Source organism: Ambystoma mexicanum, chromosome 3q (genome assembly GCF_040938575.1).
Source record: "Ambystoma mexicanum isolate Mex_15411 chromosome 3q, UKY_AmexF1_1, whole genome shotgun sequence".
NCBI classification, from domain to species: Eukaryota; Metazoa; Chordata; class Amphibia; order Caudata; family Ambystomatidae; genus Ambystoma; species Ambystoma mexicanum.
In genome coordinates this window covers 796,359,685-796,379,368 of record NC_090926.1, presented here as the reverse complement: position 1 = coordinate 796,379,368, position 19,684 = coordinate 796,359,685, and the positions used below count along the sequence as shown (strand labels likewise).

The following is a 19,684-nucleotide window of genomic DNA, read 5'->3' as shown; positions in this document are numbered from 1 at the left end:
CTTCTGCCCCGCACCTCAAATCTGGAACTCTTTGTCCATAGCAAAAACACAAGAGGTGATGGCTGGAAGGTTTAAAATTAATCTTAACCTCTGGCATTGCTTTGGGCAATCCTCCAGACCATTGTTCTTCACCTGCCAAGCCATTACAGAAGGCGAAAGATCACATGCAAATCAGGCTTGGTCCCACCCCAAAAGGGGCAGTACAGCCCAAACTGTTAGGTCACATCACTTCTGCAGGAAACCACAATCATCCCCTCTTTATCCATATACATAAGAAACCTACCAAAGCAACCAGACTTTATGAAGAATGATAAAAACGTGGAACTTTCCCGATTAAGGGAGGCTTACCACTCGCTCCTTATGAATTTACCAGCCATAAGTGAGCACTTATGTAGAAATACCTTCCAACACCAGGCATTATACATTTCTGTCTGGCAACGCCTTGTGGAATTTGACAAATCTCGCTCCAATACAGTACAACAGAATTTGAATTGTACTTATACAAGTGCAAATAATCTGCTCTTATCTTTCCACATATTTCAGTGAAAACAGTATACGTGCAGGATGAAAAGGAGAAACTAAGCAGGCAACCTGTTGTGTCTTGTATCTCCCTTACCCTGGTCCTGCATGAATGCTTGCTTGATGGAATGCCTGGTGGAATGTTAGCTGGTGGAATGTGTGTGGTGAGGTAGAGGATGTTTTCCTATACCTTCCTACCTACTTAACTTGAACTTATCCTATTGTATCACCTTGTCATCTAGAACTTAGTAAAGAAGTTCACTTCCCTACCTTAGGTGTCGGAGTCATCATTCAAATCTTATCACAACCATTGATGGGGGTCAGAGAGAGGAGAGTTCAAAACAAAGCCTCGGAGCAGAGAGGATGGCAAAACAAAGCAGAAAAGCCCTGAAAGTGGGAGAAGGGGGGACAAACAGAAGGCATAATACCCGATGAGACGGGATAATAAAGTAAGTGACATACAGCAATGATACCCAAATTGGGGTGAAGTCCATGGTAAGCACAGAAGGAAGACTGTAAAAAAAAGAAGACCAGAGCAAAAAGGAAGAGACCATACGGGTGAAAAGCCAGCGACTTCCAGGAGGCAGAAACCCAGAGAAATGAGGGATGGATTGACTGACTATTGTCATCAAGCACACTAGAACGGCTAGTATTTTTGGTGGTTTTGAAAACCCCTTCATCTTTATACTCTGTTGACCCCAGGCCATGGGGCCAATTAAACTTGTTTAAACCTTATCCAGTGAGTCCTGAATTGTCCACTGATCCCTCAAGCCTGGACTCTTCTGTATTCATATGTATATGGATTGCATTTTGCCAGAGTGCGACCATGTGCATTTATACTGGATACAAAGTATAATCAAGATCCTTCGGCAACTAAGTTAAGGATGCATTGTTCCTCAGTTATATTCAATTTGAATATGAATAAGAGACACTTGAATAAAATACAAAGAATACTCATATCTGAGTCCATGTGATGCATAGATTGCACACTTTCTGTCCCAGCATGCTTTGTTATCCTACTTCTATAAGTCATGAGAAACACCAAGAGCCGGTGGAAACACTGAGCAATGCAATTTATTGAAATCATATTCTGGTAGAGTGTATGTATGTCTTAGCCAGGAAGAGGGTTAAAACCATAGATCAAGTAAGAAAAAGGTTATACTTCTCTATCAGAACATATTTCCGACACCAGACATCTTGTAGTGCAACTTTGTCTTCTGCTTTGTTCCAACATGGTACACAGTTGGCTCCAAAACCACAACTTTCACTACTTGCCTCTTCCACGTCCACTCTAGAGAGCAAGGGAAGTGTCTCTGGCACATCTTTCTTCTTCTTCCTCTGCTTTGCCTGTCCTTCTTTGGCAGATTCACTGAGCACTGCCTGCCGCAGCTGCTTTTGAGACTGAGTCTTCTTACACCTACAAGCAGAAAGAAAGTTTATATGTTAACAAAAACAAACCACTGGTTTGTCAATGTCAATGATGAAACGGTCGGATGTCGAGTGAAGGTGATCGGTGCCACCCGCAGTCTTTGTCCCATCCTGCAATAGGTCCTTTCATAAATGGCAGATGTGTTTATGGGAGGGAAGGCAGGAGCAAAGAGCGTGACCCAAACTCACAGCTGCAGTGTCTCTAAATAATATGAGTTAAGGAGAATAGTGTAATAAGACTGAAGGATTACGGCTTTGTAGTGAAAACTGTAGAAGCAGAGTTTGATCATGGCATGCAGCTCCAGCCTCTTGTAGCAGAAGTACTATATGGAAGAATTTCGAGGCACAGAGTGTAAAGATGCTCACATGTCCTGGTTCTTACAGAAGGGGCCACCTGTTTGAATAACAAAGAATTGCAGATTGCTGAGGGAGCTCTCAGCTCCTTAGTCTACTAATAGGAGTCAGTGCCATTAAGAGTGTAACAGTGCTGCAAGTAGTTAGTAATATTTACTTGAAATATTTTTCCATTTCCAGGACAACAAGAGCAATAGATTTTGCATCATTTCTCTGCAGAATGCCGGTCGAGAAGCTCCTCAGGGTCTGTAGTCTCCCATCCTCACCACTTTGGCATCCCTGTAAGAGGAGAAGAAGTCAGTCCTTTTGATGAATGGTAGCTTTATTGACTTTCTGGAACAAAAGCCCAACCCCAACATTCAGAGCCTGTCACCAATGCTCCCACACTTTGATGGGTCTGAATGTCTACTACACCACTGGCCCTGGAACTTCAAACCCCATATTAATTTTGGTTCATGTATTCCTGTGTGTAGACTTGGGACATAGCATAGATGTTAGCTTGCTTTGCAAGACAGTGAATCGACTCTTTTGATCTCTCCTAGTTCCTTCTTACTAAACTGTACTCCTGAAGAGACAATACCTTCCCAGACATGTCACCCTTAAGAAAAAAAGTGTTACCACCATAGCCCCGTCTTATGTAACAAGCTCCTATCCCGGTCTTCTGGAAAGCACTCAAGGAACATTTGCATAGTGCATCTAGCAGCGCTATACGGATACCCAAATAATACAAACCATGTTGAAGGCTGGATGTTGACCATCCCAATTACAAATATGGCTGCATTAATTAAGATAGCCTACAGTTCTGATAGAGTGACAACAGTTCCTCTGTAAACTAGGATGTTTAACTGTTGAGAGCTCAAATTTACAGGTGCGCAAAGCGTTCTTAATCAAATTTGAAGACTAAACCATTTCAAGAATAGGGCTTTATGCAGCTCTACTCAGTATTGAGGAGTTTTCTTCTTAAGAGGAAGCCTGATCACAGGTCTACTGGGTGCATTGATCTGGACATAGTTGAACCTAAAGGCATTGGCTGACACAGTCAGGATGGCTTCACTTGACTACATCAGGTATCAAGCTGAGGTCAGACATAGAATCATAGGCAAGGGTGTTGGTGAAGATATGAGGCAGTACCTTCAAGTTGTTTAAACTTCTGCTAGATCTGCAGGTTGAGTAAATTAGTTTACCTACCCAACCTAAGAGAAATGTACCTGACCCAGGATGACTGATGACAAACATTTTCAAAACACTTTCTGTAAAATGGTGCATGTCACCATAAGCCTACGTCATGCTTGGTGCATTCCTGCCACCAGAGGTCAGCCACGCACGGTGAAACTTATTTGACGTTTACTGCAAACAAAGTGAATGTTAAAAGTTTCAATCATCCCTAAGTTTCATTGTGCTCTACCGTCATGAACTGTACTCACCTATGCGAGAGGGCGAGTAGATTTTTGCAAGCCCTGTGAGTCTTTCAGCTTCAGTCCATTTATAGTTTTGAGAGTTTTTCAGAATCACCTTTGGTACAGGGTTCCTATGGAGTCCTAATGAAAACCCGACCTAGAGTCCCTTCTCAGGAGGCCAGAGAAAGGCAGATGCTTCCAGATCCTGACCCTGGGGGCGGTGTTAGCTGGGAGGAAAATAGTCCCAGAGCAAAAGGAGAACATTGTGGGATGAGAGGCAGTATTTGTCTTCCTTAAGGAAGGGAATATCATTAATGCCAGTACATGTAATGGTATGTTGTCATTGAGCGCTATTTTTCCCTTAAGATAATTGCCAGAGTACGAGTGAAGACACTCGTAGCTGGTCATACATTATGAGGGAGAAATAGGAAACCCTACGAGTCCCAGGGAAATCTTGTCAAGAAGTCTTTAAAGACAGCCTATTTAAAATCTGAAATACCTCATTGCCCTGTAAAACAAAGCCTTATAATACTCATTTAAGGAATATATAGGAGGAGAGGAATAAACTTGGCAATGAAAATATTATCGAGAAAACTAAGTTTTAATGTTGTGGACTTCAGCCCAATATGTCAAAAGTACTGGGGCGAAGAAGGCGGCTGTAGAGATATAAGGTTGCAAAGTGCAGCCCATTAAGGTTGATGACCCACACCTGAGGGTAGCTGAGAGGCAAAACAGGCTCTCACAGGTGCAGGCCAGGGAACCAAGATGGAGGACGGAGTAGCAGCCGAGGCAGCAGCAGCAGGAGGGCAGCAGTAGTAGCGGGTGGAGGAGTTTTGTACTCTCCACAAAGCAGCAGAGGAAGAAATTGTAGAAGAGCCAGGATGCCGGGCCTACAGCGTCAAGAGAAGTTCATGCCAGTCCCGAGAGGTTGCAGGGCCGCGCAGAAGCCACAAAGCAGAGGAGCTGGAGGCAGCGAGGCAGATGGACGCACACACCAGACCCGATGAGTTCAAAGGCATGGGTCCGTTGCTTGCTGTGCCATAGGGAACCAAGCTTCATCTCATTGAGGAGGCCCAACAAGGCTGAAACATGTCTGGGGTTGCTTGTGTTCCCATGCAGAGGGGACGTGGGCTAGCAGTTCGGGCTGGGCTGCTACCATTGGTGGCAGTGGCGACTGATATACATATGGCTGGACCCCTTTTGCAATGGCACAGACAGGCTAAAAAAGAGTGGTGTGGATGGTTGCCCAAAGCAATGCCAATGGTTCAAATTCATTCAAAACCTTCCTCCCATCACATTTGTCGTTAGAGGTGAAAGTAGTGCCAGGGAGGAACCTTGGCACAAAAAGCTTATGTTAGTTATGCAGCAAGCTCAAAAAGGAGAGATAAAATACTTGACAAATCTTGATAACTTGACAAATCTAAAATATTTCTAAAGCTTTCGGTAACGGTAGGACCTGCTGATCACATTCCACTCATAGGCCAGTTGGGATCATTCCCAAAAGAGCACAATGCCTTCCCATGAATCCAAACCATATGCAGGATTCAACGTCCTCCAGACATTGCAGGGCCTGTCCTGCACGCTCTCTTGATCACGATACCCTAAAGAACTCTGCATACCAAAGAACTTGGGTGGGCTTTAGTGTCAGGAGAAGAGGAAACCTTCACCACTGTCTCACCTTCCTTGAGTTCTGGATCATGGAGATAAAATCTTTCTGTGGCACTAGAACCAGCAGGCTAGGATCGTCCATCCAAGCATTTTCTTCCCCCTGGGTAGAAAAATTTGAAACATTTGCATTAAGACCTACTAAGCTGTGATAGGGAGTGAGAGCCCTGTCAAAGAGCTCTGTTTCTCAAATGCCACCAGCATTGAGGAGTCATTTATTTAATTTAGCATTTTTTTCAGCACACAAAGCCCAGAGGTATCTAGGAGCTAGTTACAGATAGTGCTTAGTACATTAGAGAAGTGACGAGTACTCCTATTGGTAACAGACAGTATAGGTGAGTGTATTCAAACTAGCTAAGCCTCACCTCATGGTGCGGCAGGCTACATCAAGTGTACAGGTACAAATAGGTAAGATACAACATATGGATGCACACATTGGGAAAGCCTCACCTCATGGTGCGGGGGTTACATCAAGTGTACTGGTACAAAGGTAAGATACAACATAAAATTAGACTAAGTAAGTGATGAGATGTCAAGATTGGTGATAATGTCAATGAGGATGCAGATCACATCTCCTGCAGCAGAGCAGGATAATATGAAACGCTGTGCCAAAGTCAGTTGAGGGATACCAGAGTCCAACAAACAATTATGGCATTAGAGGGAGAGGGTAGGGGTCATCACTACGGTTAAGGTAATCCTTACCTTCAGGGACGGAGAAATAGGAAGGAGCAGCCCTAGGTTCCACCAAATTGGCATGTCGGCGATCAGGCAGTTAGATTGACAAATCTGAGAGGAGAGGAGCAGAAGGATGCACTGAGCAGCCGGAAGCCCGGACAGACCCAGACATGATTAATCATTGCGGGGATCCTTGAGGTGCATCCGGCCCGTCTGCCGGCTTACTGCAAGTAATGTATATCTTAGACACAACAGGTGTTAGAGGAGCTAGCTCCAAACCTACAGAGTGCTGTGCATCACAGATACACCTAACTCAGACGTGGCAAAGGATTCTCGCATCAGATAACAGCATGTCCCATCACCTTCTCTGCCTGCTACAACTTCTACTACATGCCCATCCATCTCCAAAGAAAGGTAGAAATAGGAACTTTTATTTTGTATTGTATTTATTGAAACTGAAAAGTGCTTTGAGAAGAAGCACTATACAAAAGGGCCTATTGATGGGTGGAGCAGTCAGATTGGTGGGTGCTTAAGATTGTCACGTTATGGTACTAGAATTTTCATTGGGCACCACTGCTATTTGCATGGTGTTTAGACACTTTAATGGAACAGAAAGAGAGTGGGAGCATTACTGCTGTATTGATGCATGCAATTCAGATGTACTCAGGTACTGTGTGCAGGGCTGTTTTAGGTGGGCTGCATCAAGGGCATGGAGGCATTTGTACTGGAAGCCTTGTGTACACGTGGTGAAAGGGTGCATTGGCCAGGGCGATCTTGTGTAGTTTATTTGTAGCGATGTACAGTTCCGTTAGAAGTTGTGGCATAGTTGGCCTGCGTCCAGGGTTTTTGGGTATGAAGAAGAGTGTGTTAGTGCTTGGGCAAACAATTCCTACAGTGGCAGTAGGCAACCAACCTAGGATGCTAGGAGCAAAATACAGCGGGGAAACAAAAATGGGTACAAATAATGAAACTATAGCAAACAAATAACACAGTGCTAAGGAGCAAAATACGGCGGACAACAATTGAACTAGGGCAAATGATTCCTATAGTGGGGCAACAGCTAATCTAGGATGTGTGAGGGGTCAGAAATGTGAGGTGGACAACCTGGTAAAGGATTTTCACAAGAAGCCATTTTATTAAATAAATTGGTTTTAACAAACGCCTCACTATCCCTAACCTAAAGAGGATTTTCCTGCCTATACCATAACTAAAGGAAAACACTCTAATAAAAGGAATCTGTCCCTCACACTTCTACATACTCAAACTAAAAGGTAATAAATGGGCATTCAATTGTAACAGTTATATTCAACATAAATCTAATATTTGTGTATCCTTGTAACCTGGGTCGAATCCCCTTCCCCAGATTCAAAGCAGGAATTTCAATCAATGGTTCAAATAACAAAACTCTGTTTTGTAACAAATTTCTAATCATAAAGTTCTTCTTGCTTCAAAAAGTCTTTCACTTGGTCCCTACAGTTCAACCAGACGACAATTCTTTATTTCTTCAAGTATAAACAAATGTTCAACATGACTACTTTGGGAAAACATGATTCACAATGGTGTTTGTTCCACTGTTGTATTTTCCCTAGGCAATGCACGTTATACTTCTCTCCTCCTGGACATCTTCTACCAGAAGGGCTTCGCTCCTGTTTTCCCACTTGCACAACAAGTAACTGCTGACAATGTTCCTTAATCACATTTGCCCCTCTTAGGCTTTGGCAATGCTTGTGGATATCTTGTTCAACTACTGCCTCTTCCTCACTCTGGCCAATAATGGTTATAATCTGTCTGTGACAATATTCTCTTGTTATAAGGTTTATAAGCTTTGTAAAATATTGCCCCTCTTTACTTTGGCAATGTTTGTTATGGCCAACGTATGGCCAACGTGTTCCAGCATTGTCCCCCCTTTGTCTTGGGAACAATATGGGTTTTGAATGTAAGGATTATAACCTTCTTGTATAAAGTTCTAATGTCGGCCATGTTTTCTTATTGTAAAAGCACCATAGTGGGTTGCGCTTCTGGTAAAAATAATGTAGGTAATTCTTTGATTGCTGTTTCAAAAAATTAGATTTTATTTTTTAAACTTGCATTAATTTTCATGCAACTTTAAATTTCCTTCATGTATTTATAAATGTCTATATACACATACTTTTTTCAATTCACATTTTTTTGCTCTCAACACGTGTTTCCCCACAGTGATTATCCGTGGTTCTTCAGGAGAGATACTAAAAGGAAAGTTTAGAAGAAAAGAAAAATAGAATAAAATAATAGTCAGAATTTGAATTAGAAAGTATTTAATCAAAATGGTAGGGAGAAAGAATAATCTATTTAAATTACATGATTTATTTGATGCACACCTAATTTTCTTATTCTTTATATCTCAACCAACATTCTCTCTAAATGTTCATATCTGTATTGTCATCAGCAGTATTTATTCTTATTTTCAAAACAATTCCTTCCAAAATATTTTTTGCCTAAAATTAATGGAAAGTCAATTATTTTTACCATATACTTAATCATGTATTACATTTAGGAATTATAAACATCCCATATATATTTTGTCATCAGCAATATTCATTCTTGTTTTCAAAGCAATTCTTCAAAATTATTTTTTTGCCTAATAATAACAGAAAATCAATTTTTTAGACCATATATTAATCATGTATTTTATCATACAGTCAAGGGTATTGTAAATAGTCCATCAATCCCTGTTCTAGTCTGCTATACTTAACATGCAGAACTCATGCACCAGTTGGCCAGCATGCAGTCAAAATGAAAATGATATGCAGAGTTGTCAGATAAGAAACAGATAACGTCAGCTTAGGTCCTCTATCTGATTATTGCGTTAGTACAATGGATTGAAACGGGGCAGTGATAACGCATAGTCACCTATGCAAAAATACCGAACTGGTTGTCTGTGCCATTGCTAGTCTCCAGGCCACCAAGTCTGAGAAACCGCTCGCTATCCCCACCCCTCATTGACACACCCACCAGAGTCCCCGGAATGTCCATTTCCCACCTAGAAGTTCCGACTGCCTGACCCTTATCCCTTAGTGTAGTAATGGAGCCTGAGGGAGGGAATTAATACCTACCAGTGATGAATTTGGGAGTGAAAGTCGCAGAAGGCTTCAATATCTGGTGTGTCCTTCGGATGGACTAGAGAGGCTTACGTTAGGAGAGTCCAATTTCAAAAATTGAGAAGCAAGTATGTTCTGTGAGGTGCTAGAACTGTCTAGGTTAAGTAGGCCTACATTAATTGAAATTCAAGTAGAAGGTGCTCTACGGGGGTGGGGGGGTTGATGATGAGTTTGTTAGGTGACTTTAGCCTTGCAGTCCAGGTGAGTGTGTGTGTGCCCTCTGTTGCAACCCCATTCGCTGCTAAATTTGTGTTCTTAAAGTTAGTTTAGCACTCCTGCGTGTTCCATTCGTTTTCAGACCCCGTACAGCCCACTTCCCTGTCCAGCCTTACTCCCGCCTGGCAGCCCGCCCCCACCCCGAATGGCCTGGAACCTCGAGCAAGCTCAATCATTTTGCTTCATCTGAGGCACAAGCCCCGCTCGTAGCAGCCCCCAGCCACTTTAGCCTTGCAGTACAGGTGAGTGTGTGTGCCCTCTGTTGCGACCCCATTTGCGGCTACACTTGGGTTTTTAAAGTTAGTTTTAGCACTCCTGCGTGTTCCATCAGTGTCCTGATTCACCTGCAACCCACTTCCCTGTCCAACCCCACTCCTACCTGGTAGGACTTTCACACTTCAATACAACACCCATCGTCCAATTCTAAAACCAGAGGAGCCCTTTGGTGCTCAAAACAACATGACCACACTGCCACCACATCCCCTGAGCCGCCATCCAGGAAACCTCCCTTCACCTCACTCCCCTCGATCCCATCCATCTCCGCCTTAGCCAGAACCCCACTGACTACTACCCATCACCCTGCATTAAACACTGCTAAGAGCAGAGCTCTTCTTCCTAACGAAATCCCATGCTCATAACCCATTCTGTCTGTATTTATACCCTCTCTCCCATGCATTTATGGCCTGTCCGACCCACCCTCCAGCCCCACTACCAAGAAATCCCAGTGTACCTTGGACAGCCATAACCCTCCCGCACCACTGCCCCCCTCTGCCCCATCTGGCATAACATACACTTCACCTGCCCCACCCACTCCCCTCCCACACACAGGGCCCCTTCCTCCTCCCCCCACAGACCTCCAATACCAGACCACCCCTGAGCACCCCTTTCCCCTCACTGAGCATGGCATGTCTTGCCCTTTCCAGAACCACTGCTTCAACCCCTTTTCCCTCCAACCCCCCCTTCCCTCTGTCACACACCTCTTGAACCCACACACACATAACTCAGAGGCAGAGACCGTCCCTCGCCCTCTACTCTTCATACCTCGCCACCCCTGCATCGGTCCACCCACTTTACTCTTCCTAGTCCCTCTGTCAGGACCACACTGTTACCCATCCCCACCTTCTCCCTCCTTGAACATAACCTTTCCCCTGCTACATACACACCTCTCCCTTCCCGTGGGCACAAACCCCTTACAGCACCACCACGCACATCACTGACGACATGGCTGCTTTTACCACCCACCCTCTGATCCCCCGCCATTCCCCTCGCGCAAGCCAGCCACTGCCTGTTCACTCTTCCCGCCCATCACCACCCCTCCGGTCACATCGACCGATACGGTCTTACCGTCCACCCCGCCTCCTCCTGAGACCTACACCTGCCCACCGGCCACTCTGACCGTCCAGCCCCCGACACCCAAGGAAATATGCCCCTGCCAATTCCCATCAAATCACCTGCCTACTTTTCAATGCCCGCTCTGTGGCCAAAACTGGAAACGGCATCTTTGACCTCCTAACCTCTGACAATCCTGATCTCTTTTTCATCACTGAAACATGGTTCTCGGACACTTTCAAACCAATCGCACACAAAGCATTCCCTCCTGACTACCCGCTCATCTCCCCCCAACAGATCTTCCAAAGGAGGCAAATTGGCCATCCTCCACAAACCTCACATCGCTTTCTCACTCACCGAAACTCAGCAGTGCACAGCCAACAGCAAAACCCTTCGAGTCAAGCTCTCTCTACTGCCCACTCTCTCACACAGCTTCCTACTCATCTACAGGCCACCCAGATATGACAGACATTTCACCAACAGCCTCTGCGACCCACTAGCAACTACACTAGCTAACCACCCAGTAATCATCCTACTGGGTGACTAATATCTGGTTTGACGTGCCCAACAACTTCATGGCTCATCACCTGGTTGACAGTCTTGAGGCACTCAGCTTCTCCAGGCACACGACAGGACCCACCCACGTTGCAGGCCACACCTTTGATTCAATTTTCAGCTCCTTCAACCTCATTTCTGCATCCACCCATACACTCCTAATCTGGACATGCCACTCAGCCATACCTTTCTCTCTTCACTCACCGCCCCGCCTCCCACGCCACCCCCGTCCCTCCACATCATCTCAAATGCTGGGACACGGTCAAAGTACTATCTGACCTGGCTGAAGCCCTTCTACGCAACCTCCCTACACTCCTGGCCATAGATCGACCCGTATCCATTGAGTCTTTTGACTCCTGACTTAACAACTCACTCCTTCCTCTCACCCCCTCCAGGTCTGCTCTCTTCTGCAAAGGACCAACCCCCAAGTGGTTCATGCCCCCACAAGAAGGCATTCAAAACCCCAAATCAAAACCTCGAGCGCAAATGGTGAGCACCCAGAATACCACAAAGTAAGTCAGTGTTTGCCAACCATGACGGAAACTACAAATCAGATCCGAAAGGCCAAAAAAGCCTATTGCAATAAAAGAATCCTGAGCGGCCACAGCAGCAGCAAAGAGCTCCACAGGATATTCACGGAATTCCTGAATCCCTTGTACACAGCTGCCCCAGCCACCTCCATGCTCTGCAACTCCTTCTCTGAACACTTCCAAAATACAGCGCTAGACAGGACGGCCACCCTTAAAGCCAAACTGGCCAAACACAACCCCCCCCGCCCAACACCTGCTTCCAAAGAATCTACCATCTTCCCCTTCAAAACTCCCTCTATATGCTCCTTCAACCCCATCTCGAGCAAGGATTTCATCAAAGTACTATGCAGCAGCAGACTGTAAGGGAGGCATGGTATCAACAGTAAGACAGACACATGTGACCACACAGTTCAAGGGTGTTTAGTGAACTTGCACAAGAGTGTAATAAACGCCTATCTAAACCTTAGTCTACAGATGGGAACAAGCTACTACCATCAAATAATAATGCAGTCCTAGTCCTAGTGGAGTCCTGTAAAAAAAAAAGGCCTATACTAAATAAAAAAAAAGTTTGCCAATCCTTACCACTAATATACAGATAGTGTGGGGTAATGTTCATGAAAAAGAAAGAAATGTTCACAAAATATTATGTCAGGATGCTAGGGCCTTTGGCCTCCCTTCCCCACGTTTTCAACACGAGGCAAGGCGGGTCACTCGAGCAAAGCACACACTCTGTCTTTTGCGGCATGAGGACACTTCCATTTTCCCAGTTCAGGACCTTCTGCGTCCAAGTCTCGTTACTTCTTGCAAGTCTCTTGACGCAGAGGGCCTGCGGTACCAAAAACAACACACAAACGTGGTTTTCCTTTTTCACAGTTCAATTTGGGTGTTCACCCTGGATTACCCCTGCGCCTAGCTCAGATCCTTTTCAAAACAAAAGTTTGACCCACCCTCTTTCAGGCCCAGATTCCTTTCAAAAGAAAAGTTCTGAGAATTACTTTTCGGGCAACTCTTGGTTCACCCCGGACCCCCCCGCTGCCAGGCTCAGAACCCTTCCTTTTGTTCAATTAGTCACCCTCAGCCAAGGTCAGACCAATTGTGAAGTACATTAAACTATCAAAGACTTTCGAATATGCGCAGGGTTTACCTTGACCCGTTACATGACCACTTCGATTTCAATTCATCTTTCTCTCACACTCAGCATCAGTTGGATACCTAACAGAGACTTTCGAATGAGCACCCACATGGCGCTGGACCTCTCTGTTTACGGTATCTTTTCTTGACCTCCCAAAGTTCAATATAAAGTTCCAACTATTTCCTTTAGCTTCCAATTGTATTTGCGTCACTCATCCCAAACGCTTCACACACTGTTCTCTTTATACAATGTTGCCACTTGCAACCTTGTTTCAAAACACAGGCTGGTTTGGTATGAGTCTCTCCAGCTCTGTCTTTTCTGATGCCAATTTATTGTAGGAGACAAGGGCAGTACCACAACGGCAATCGCACCTCCCCAAAATGGCTATCAATGTGGGAGAGCCCCAGGTACCTTCGACACACTGTGCAGGTTTGATGAGCCTTAGTTCCAGGGCTTCGGTTTATTACTTTCCAAGGCTCATGAAAGTAACAGACTTTACAGGTCAAGGGTACTTTGCTCCTTGCAACCCTCTCTGGTCTCGCCGTCTTTCTCCTTGTATTAAGCTGCCATCTGGGAACTGCTGTTTCCTCGTGCATTATGCCTTGCTCAGAGTGGGCTTTCGTGCTCCGTCTTTTATCTGTGTGGGGAAGTGTGATTAAGTCAGATGTGTGTAATGATCGGTAATTGCCTGACTTTACATGACCATAGTGTTGGGATTTGTCAGGTATACGGGTCTGGTATTAGTCCGTTGTCGCTCATGGTGAACTGTCTGTGCTAAAGTGTTTGTGTTGGGAAAGGGGATGGGAGGGGGGTTGAGTTCCTAGGTATCCTACCTGGTAGGATGGGGAAAAGTTGTTACGAGGAAGGGGATACCATGTCTCACCCTCCGGTATCCCACTGCCTCTCCCCGAAGACCTCTCATCCAGGTGATCCTACCCATCAATGGATGACAGATCCCTGGGGACTAGCAGGCGAGACACCTTCAGGTTTCTCACAAGACCCTCTGGCTCCCCCCTAGTCCTGCCTCCCTCCTCAAAGAATCTTCACCTCCACATGTGCAGGAGAACTGACAAGGTCAATACTTAACTCCTTCACCTCAGAGACAGAAAAGGCAAACTAAACAAGTTGATGAGACTGTGAATATGAAGCCTAAAGAACTGTGTTGAACTTAGGAAAGGGAATTCCAAAGCCATTTTGTGGTACTGTGTTGAACTTGGGGAAGGGAACCCAGAGACCATTTTGTTGGAACGGTCTTGAACTTGGGGAAGGGAGCCAAGAGCAAGCCTAGAGCTGGAAGAAGCTCAGAACTTTAGTTTGAACACTTGCTTTGGTTTACTGACATCCCTACACATTGCTTAGCTTTAGTCGTGAGGTTAAGTATAGGTTTTGGACACAGACAGACCTCTAAGTTGAACTTCCTGACTCACACTATCCTTAGTTTATTTAGGTAGGGAAATCCCACCTTAGTATTGGGCAAGTTAGGCCTGACATTTAAGTTAATAAACACTTTTTATTTGAACTTTCAATCTGTTGTCTGTGTCTTGCTTCAAGAAGCCTTCACAAGGCCCATCTTCAACACCCGATTCTTGGCAAAGCTCATCAACCATTCTACATACTCTCAGCTCAATCTTTTCATGGAATCCAACAAGCTCCTAGACCCTGCGCAATCAGGCTTCCGTCCGCGCCATGGAACAGAAACCACACTGATCTTGATTTGAGATGACCTCAAGGACATCTGAAGGATGCCTAGCGCTTGTTCTTCTTGACCTCTTGCCAGCGTTTAACACCATTAAGCACACAATCCTCCTTAACAGACTACACTCGCTAGGAATCTGAGGTTCGGCACTCAACTTGATCGCCTAATTTCTCAACAACAGACAGCAAATCACTTTCCTTCCCCCTTTCCTCCCCACCGCAAGCCCAGTGAACACTGGAGTACCTCAAGGCGCCTACCTCTCACCTCTTTTCAACCTTTACATGACCCCTCTGCCAGGGGTCAGCCGCTCGCACAACCTCACCTGCTATAAATGCGCCGACGACACACATCATCCTGAGAATTCCCAAATCGAGTTCAGATCATCGCCCTGATCTAGCAGCATGTCTCACAAATATTGACTTACAGTACTAAGAGAACAGGTGGGACCAATTGGATCAAATCCCCTACTGATGTGAACAAAGATTTCTTCACCCTTGCTTCAAGCATTCACATTTTTACTTCCCCTTTTGCTGGGCTTAATCTTGACCATTATGCATTTCAGAGTACATTCACTTTGCGGCTTCAATTCAGGAGTCAAAGTTAATGCCACAGACTTGGGCTCGCCTCCCAAACTCTGTCATTCACCCGGGAGGGTCACTGGCGTCCTTGAAACACAATTTAGTCCTCTTGGCTCTCTCCTGGTTTTTCAGAGGCAACAACCTCCTGCAGGGAACTTCCAGGTTTCCCCAACCCTTCGCTTTGGTCCCTTGATGGGTCGTTCTGCTCCAGTGGGTTCGCCTTTGTCCCAGACGTTCTGCACCTTCTTGTGTTAAACCCTGCTCCAATTTTCATGGGTCTCCCTCAGTCAGGCTCGCACCCCTCCTTTGGTTCACACATGGGTCTCCCTCAGTCAGGCTCGGACCCTCTTGCCTTGCACAAAAGTTCAAACAGAAAAGAATTCTAATGACTTCAAGGTCCACAACGCATGAGTCTATTTTGCTCCTACTTTGCCATCTTCCCAAAACAGCATTCTGCGGGTTCTGGGAGTTGTGAGGTTTCCAATGGGGCTTTTCTGGGGTTGGGGTCATCCCACCCACTTCTCAGAGGCCTGGGTTTTAATGTTACACCCAGGGTATGAGCCTTGGCTTGGGTCCTGTCAGATAGGTCTGGCTCCTGGAAGCACAGCTCTCTTGCCACACTACAGTCTCTCCTGCACTCACTGCCCCAGTGACTTGGCAGCATGTCCTCCTTCCCAGGGTTACTTCCCAGGGTTGCTGCAGATTCTCCTTCGCTCCTCTGGACAGCACAATCCTCTCAGCCTCCCCAGCTCACTCAGTGTGCCTGTGTGCTCTGCCTTTTATACATACTGGGAAGTTTAATAGGTTTCAGTTGGGAATTATTGTGGAGGGAGGCCTGATCTCATTATCGGGACAACATGGTGAATGCCCATAGGAATCCCTGGTGCATTGGCTCCTATGTGTAATCTTCATAGCTCCCTTTTCCCTCTTCTTTTCTTCCTCTTCGTATTATTCAAATATGGGGGAGTGGGTCATGTAATGGCACTGCACATATTTTCAAAAGGCTAAGCACCTAATATCCTCTTTAGTACTCTCTCGATCCGACACTGTGCCATTCTACTCGATGGCCTTCCCCACTTTGCATTTTCATCGCTCAACAAAAGTGTGCAACTTGCCTGTTCGTATACTCTTCAACCTTCCCGATTCACCTCCACCGACTGTTGTCAGTTAGGCTGGTTATCTATAAAACAGACGGAAAAGTATAAACTCATCCTCCGAGCAGGATGCTGACTTCATACGATCTCCTTTAATAGGGGAATTGCTTACACGTCCTGATTCTCTGGGAGTATCCAATAATAGGACAAAGTGGAAAAATTTTGGGAACAGAATGGGTCTCCATTTTCTAAATGGCACCAATGAAACTGAAGAAGGGGAGTATGTGACTTGGCATAGTGGTCCGCAAAAATCGGCCTGGGATTACATATATTTGGATCAATATCTGATGTCCATCTGCAGTGACTGTGAAATTATTAATACCATTTGGAGTGTTCACTGTATGTTGAAAGTTGCAATTGAGTGTCCCAATAGTAATGAAAGAGCACACTACAGTGAAGATCTCGTGTTGAATTCCGCTCATAACATATTAGCCTGGAACCAACACAGGAATGACAGTGAATAGAGCAATCAAAGGGATTGTTGAAGCATCCAATTAGAATTGGAAATTACAAACTATCACCCATGACAACAACTCAGACTTCATGTGTGAAACTATTAACTCTTCACTGGGGAATTAATTTCGAAAGAGCAGGGGCATAAGACCAATTTATAGGAAGTCAAACATCTATGATGAGGCAGAAAAAGAAGGAGATATGGAATTCGAAAAATAAAGAGAGAATGACTTACTGAATCATATGCAGTCATGAGAAAAAAGAAAGTCAGCAAAAATATAGAAACTGGATTAGAAATCATTGTGCCTTTTTATTTCAGGCAGACTCAGAGGTAATGTTGAGGTACCTTCAAATGAAGGACTTGTGATCCTTCTAGGCTCTGATGAATGACAAAAAAAAGGGATCTGGGGAATGTGTTATCAATGCGGTGACCCGAAGAGAACTGGGTGGCCCACTTTACCTATCTATATGGTGAGATTATGCCTTAGCCCAATTTAAATGGGCAAAAAAGATTAGAGGTGGTTGGAATGGCAGGGGCCATTACATACAAAATGGACAATGTTGTGGATGTCATTAAGAAGGCCAGTGACTCGAGAGCATTGGCACATAATAAGACATTGAATAATCTATTCAAGGGTGCCCCACTAAAATGGGCAGGAATTTCTCTTGGACGAAATCTTGAGGACTGGTAACTTTCCTCCTACTTGCAGTACTGCTTATACCATTCCAATTCATAAGAAGGACAATAGAAAAGTTGAAAATGTTATCGCCGGATTTCCATTTTGGACTCAGACAGTAAAATTGGTGCAAATCTAATATTAAAACATCTGGAAACAAGGTTGAGGAAAAACTCCCCTCAAACTGGCTTCTGAAATCACATAGAATCAACTTAAATGGTTTTCTGTTAAGAATTCTCCAGGATTTAGTAAATAGGGGAAATTATCCTGTCATTCATGTGGCGGCATTGGACTTGTCCAACGCCTTTGACACGGTTGCAAGATCTAACCTTCGGGACAAACTATCGGGCATGCCTGGAGGGTTGCTAAATTTGATCATGAAAGAACATGAAGGCTCCAATGTTAAAGTCCGACTGAAACAGGAGGGCTCATGGTCAGAAAAAATTCCTACGGCCAATGTTTTGCAACAAGGGTGCATTTCTGTCTCTTTAACTTATACATGGCAGATGTGGGCAAGAAGTTGGAAGCAGCATCCCTTGCTCCCCCTAAAATAGGGAACCTGGAGGTTTGTTGGATGGCTTAAGCCGATGATTTTATGGTTATTGATCGCACACAAACTGGCCTGCGACGGCTCGTAGAGCCAATTAAGGCCTTTGCTAGAGAAAATAACCTAGTGATCAACTCGAAAAAAACCTCAGGTCTCTGGTAAAGAAGAAACTGCACTGTTCCACTGCCTTGAACCAGGTAACTTCTATTATATACCTCGGTTTTCCCTTTACTAGCTCTCCTGATAAACATTATCTTAAGAACTTTTTGAGAGCAAAGGCTGACTTTTAGATTCCTCAAATGAGGCGAATTAAGAGTAGATATTGCAGATTCTTCTTGGCTCCCATAATTCAATGTTTTTCCGAAGGTAAAATTAGTCCCAAACTGATTTATGGTATAGAACTCCTCGACGACTGGAAACTGGAGCATCTGGGCTTGATTAAAGATGTAATCTGGTGCAAGGATTTGGGTTTTCCAAACTCAGTGCCAATGGCTGCCATTAGACATGAAGTCGGCATGGTTTCTTTAAAATCCAATGGAGATTAAGACATGGTTAGTACCCACCCCCCCCTTGGTGTTTTCAATGAGCACTGTGAAACTATCTTGAGACATATACACCTAACCAAATAGGATCTGGTGAATAACCTGGTCAGGATCAAGCAAAAGTTGTTTGAACATAACTGGTGCTCGAACATGGAAAAATAGCAAGGATATGTGCCTTTAGGGCAGCTTCGTAATGACCACAGAAGTGGATGGACCCTAGCGCCTTATCTTCTAAGATTCCCCAGTAACGAAATTAGAGAAGATTTCCTACAATTCCATTGGAACCCATTTCAAACTAAAGAGGTTATGGATCGGGAATTTCTTCAGGAGAAAAGGCATTTCAGGCCAGCAGTCAAATCTAGTGGTCTCGGTTGGAATTTTTTGTAATCTGAACTTGAATTCATATGTTTCCTCGGTGTAAAAAACTGAAGAGAGATGGATGCTGTGACAATTAAGTGCATCTCCGACTTTGTTTATTTGGTACTTTAGCATAAATGATTGCTGAATGTAATTTTTATATTTGATGTTTTGAGCACCTGAATTGTATTTTTTTTTGTTACTTAAATTTGTTTTTTTGAAAAGACTTTATTGTTAAGGTTGAATTTATTTTAATACATTTTTTTTAATGAACATCTTCAAAACTATACACAGACTTGCCCCACCCTACCATATATCGGCACATCGCACTTCCTACATCCCCCCCTCACTCTCTATAATCATCATCAGCTCACCTCCTTGCACCTCTCCTAGCCGCTCTCTTCCTCTCCTCGGTCTGTTATTTTGGAATGTGCTTCCTCTCTGTACTAATCCCACTCTAGCTGTATTAAAGTCCGACCTCTAAGCTCTCCTCCTTTCAGAAGAACAACTTGCATAGCATTCTATGCCACATCTTATTGTTCTCCTCTCTAGAACAAGCACACAGCACTTATCACTCACCCCTTCATCCTAAAACGTAGCACTTCCTCCACTATGCCGTTCCTATATCATGCTCTACTGTCCTTGTCCCAGATTCATGTTTCGGTCTCCCCTGCATCATCTGGTTTTAGATCAATATCATGTTGATATGTAGGTTGGCCTACTCTACCTTGGCACCAACACAG

The 19,684-nt window shown here is 44.5% G+C and overlaps 1 protein-coding gene across 4 annotated transcripts in view; it reads right to left on the bottom strand.

The window, feature by feature from the left end:
• Positions 1-19,684, bottom strand: part of EME1 (essential meiotic structure-specific endonuclease 1) — a 313,316-nt gene that overhangs the window by 177,028 nt on the left and 116,604 nt on the right. For 2 of the 4 annotated variants that reach the window (XM_069654873.1, XM_069654877.1), the window contains exons 4-7: positions 6,066-6,176; positions 5,377-5,466; positions 2,459-2,580; positions 1,795-1,936 (exon numbers count right to left, since the gene is read on the bottom strand). In XM_069654873.1, coding sequence (XP_069510974.1) covers positions 1,795-1,936; positions 2,459-2,580; positions 5,377-5,466; positions 6,066-6,176 — 465 coding nt within the window. The remainder of the gene's footprint in view (positions 1-1,794; positions 1,937-2,458; positions 2,581-5,376; positions 5,467-6,065; positions 6,177-19,684) is intronic. The other 2 variants (XM_069654874.1, XM_069654875.1) reach the window with 2 other exon arrangements.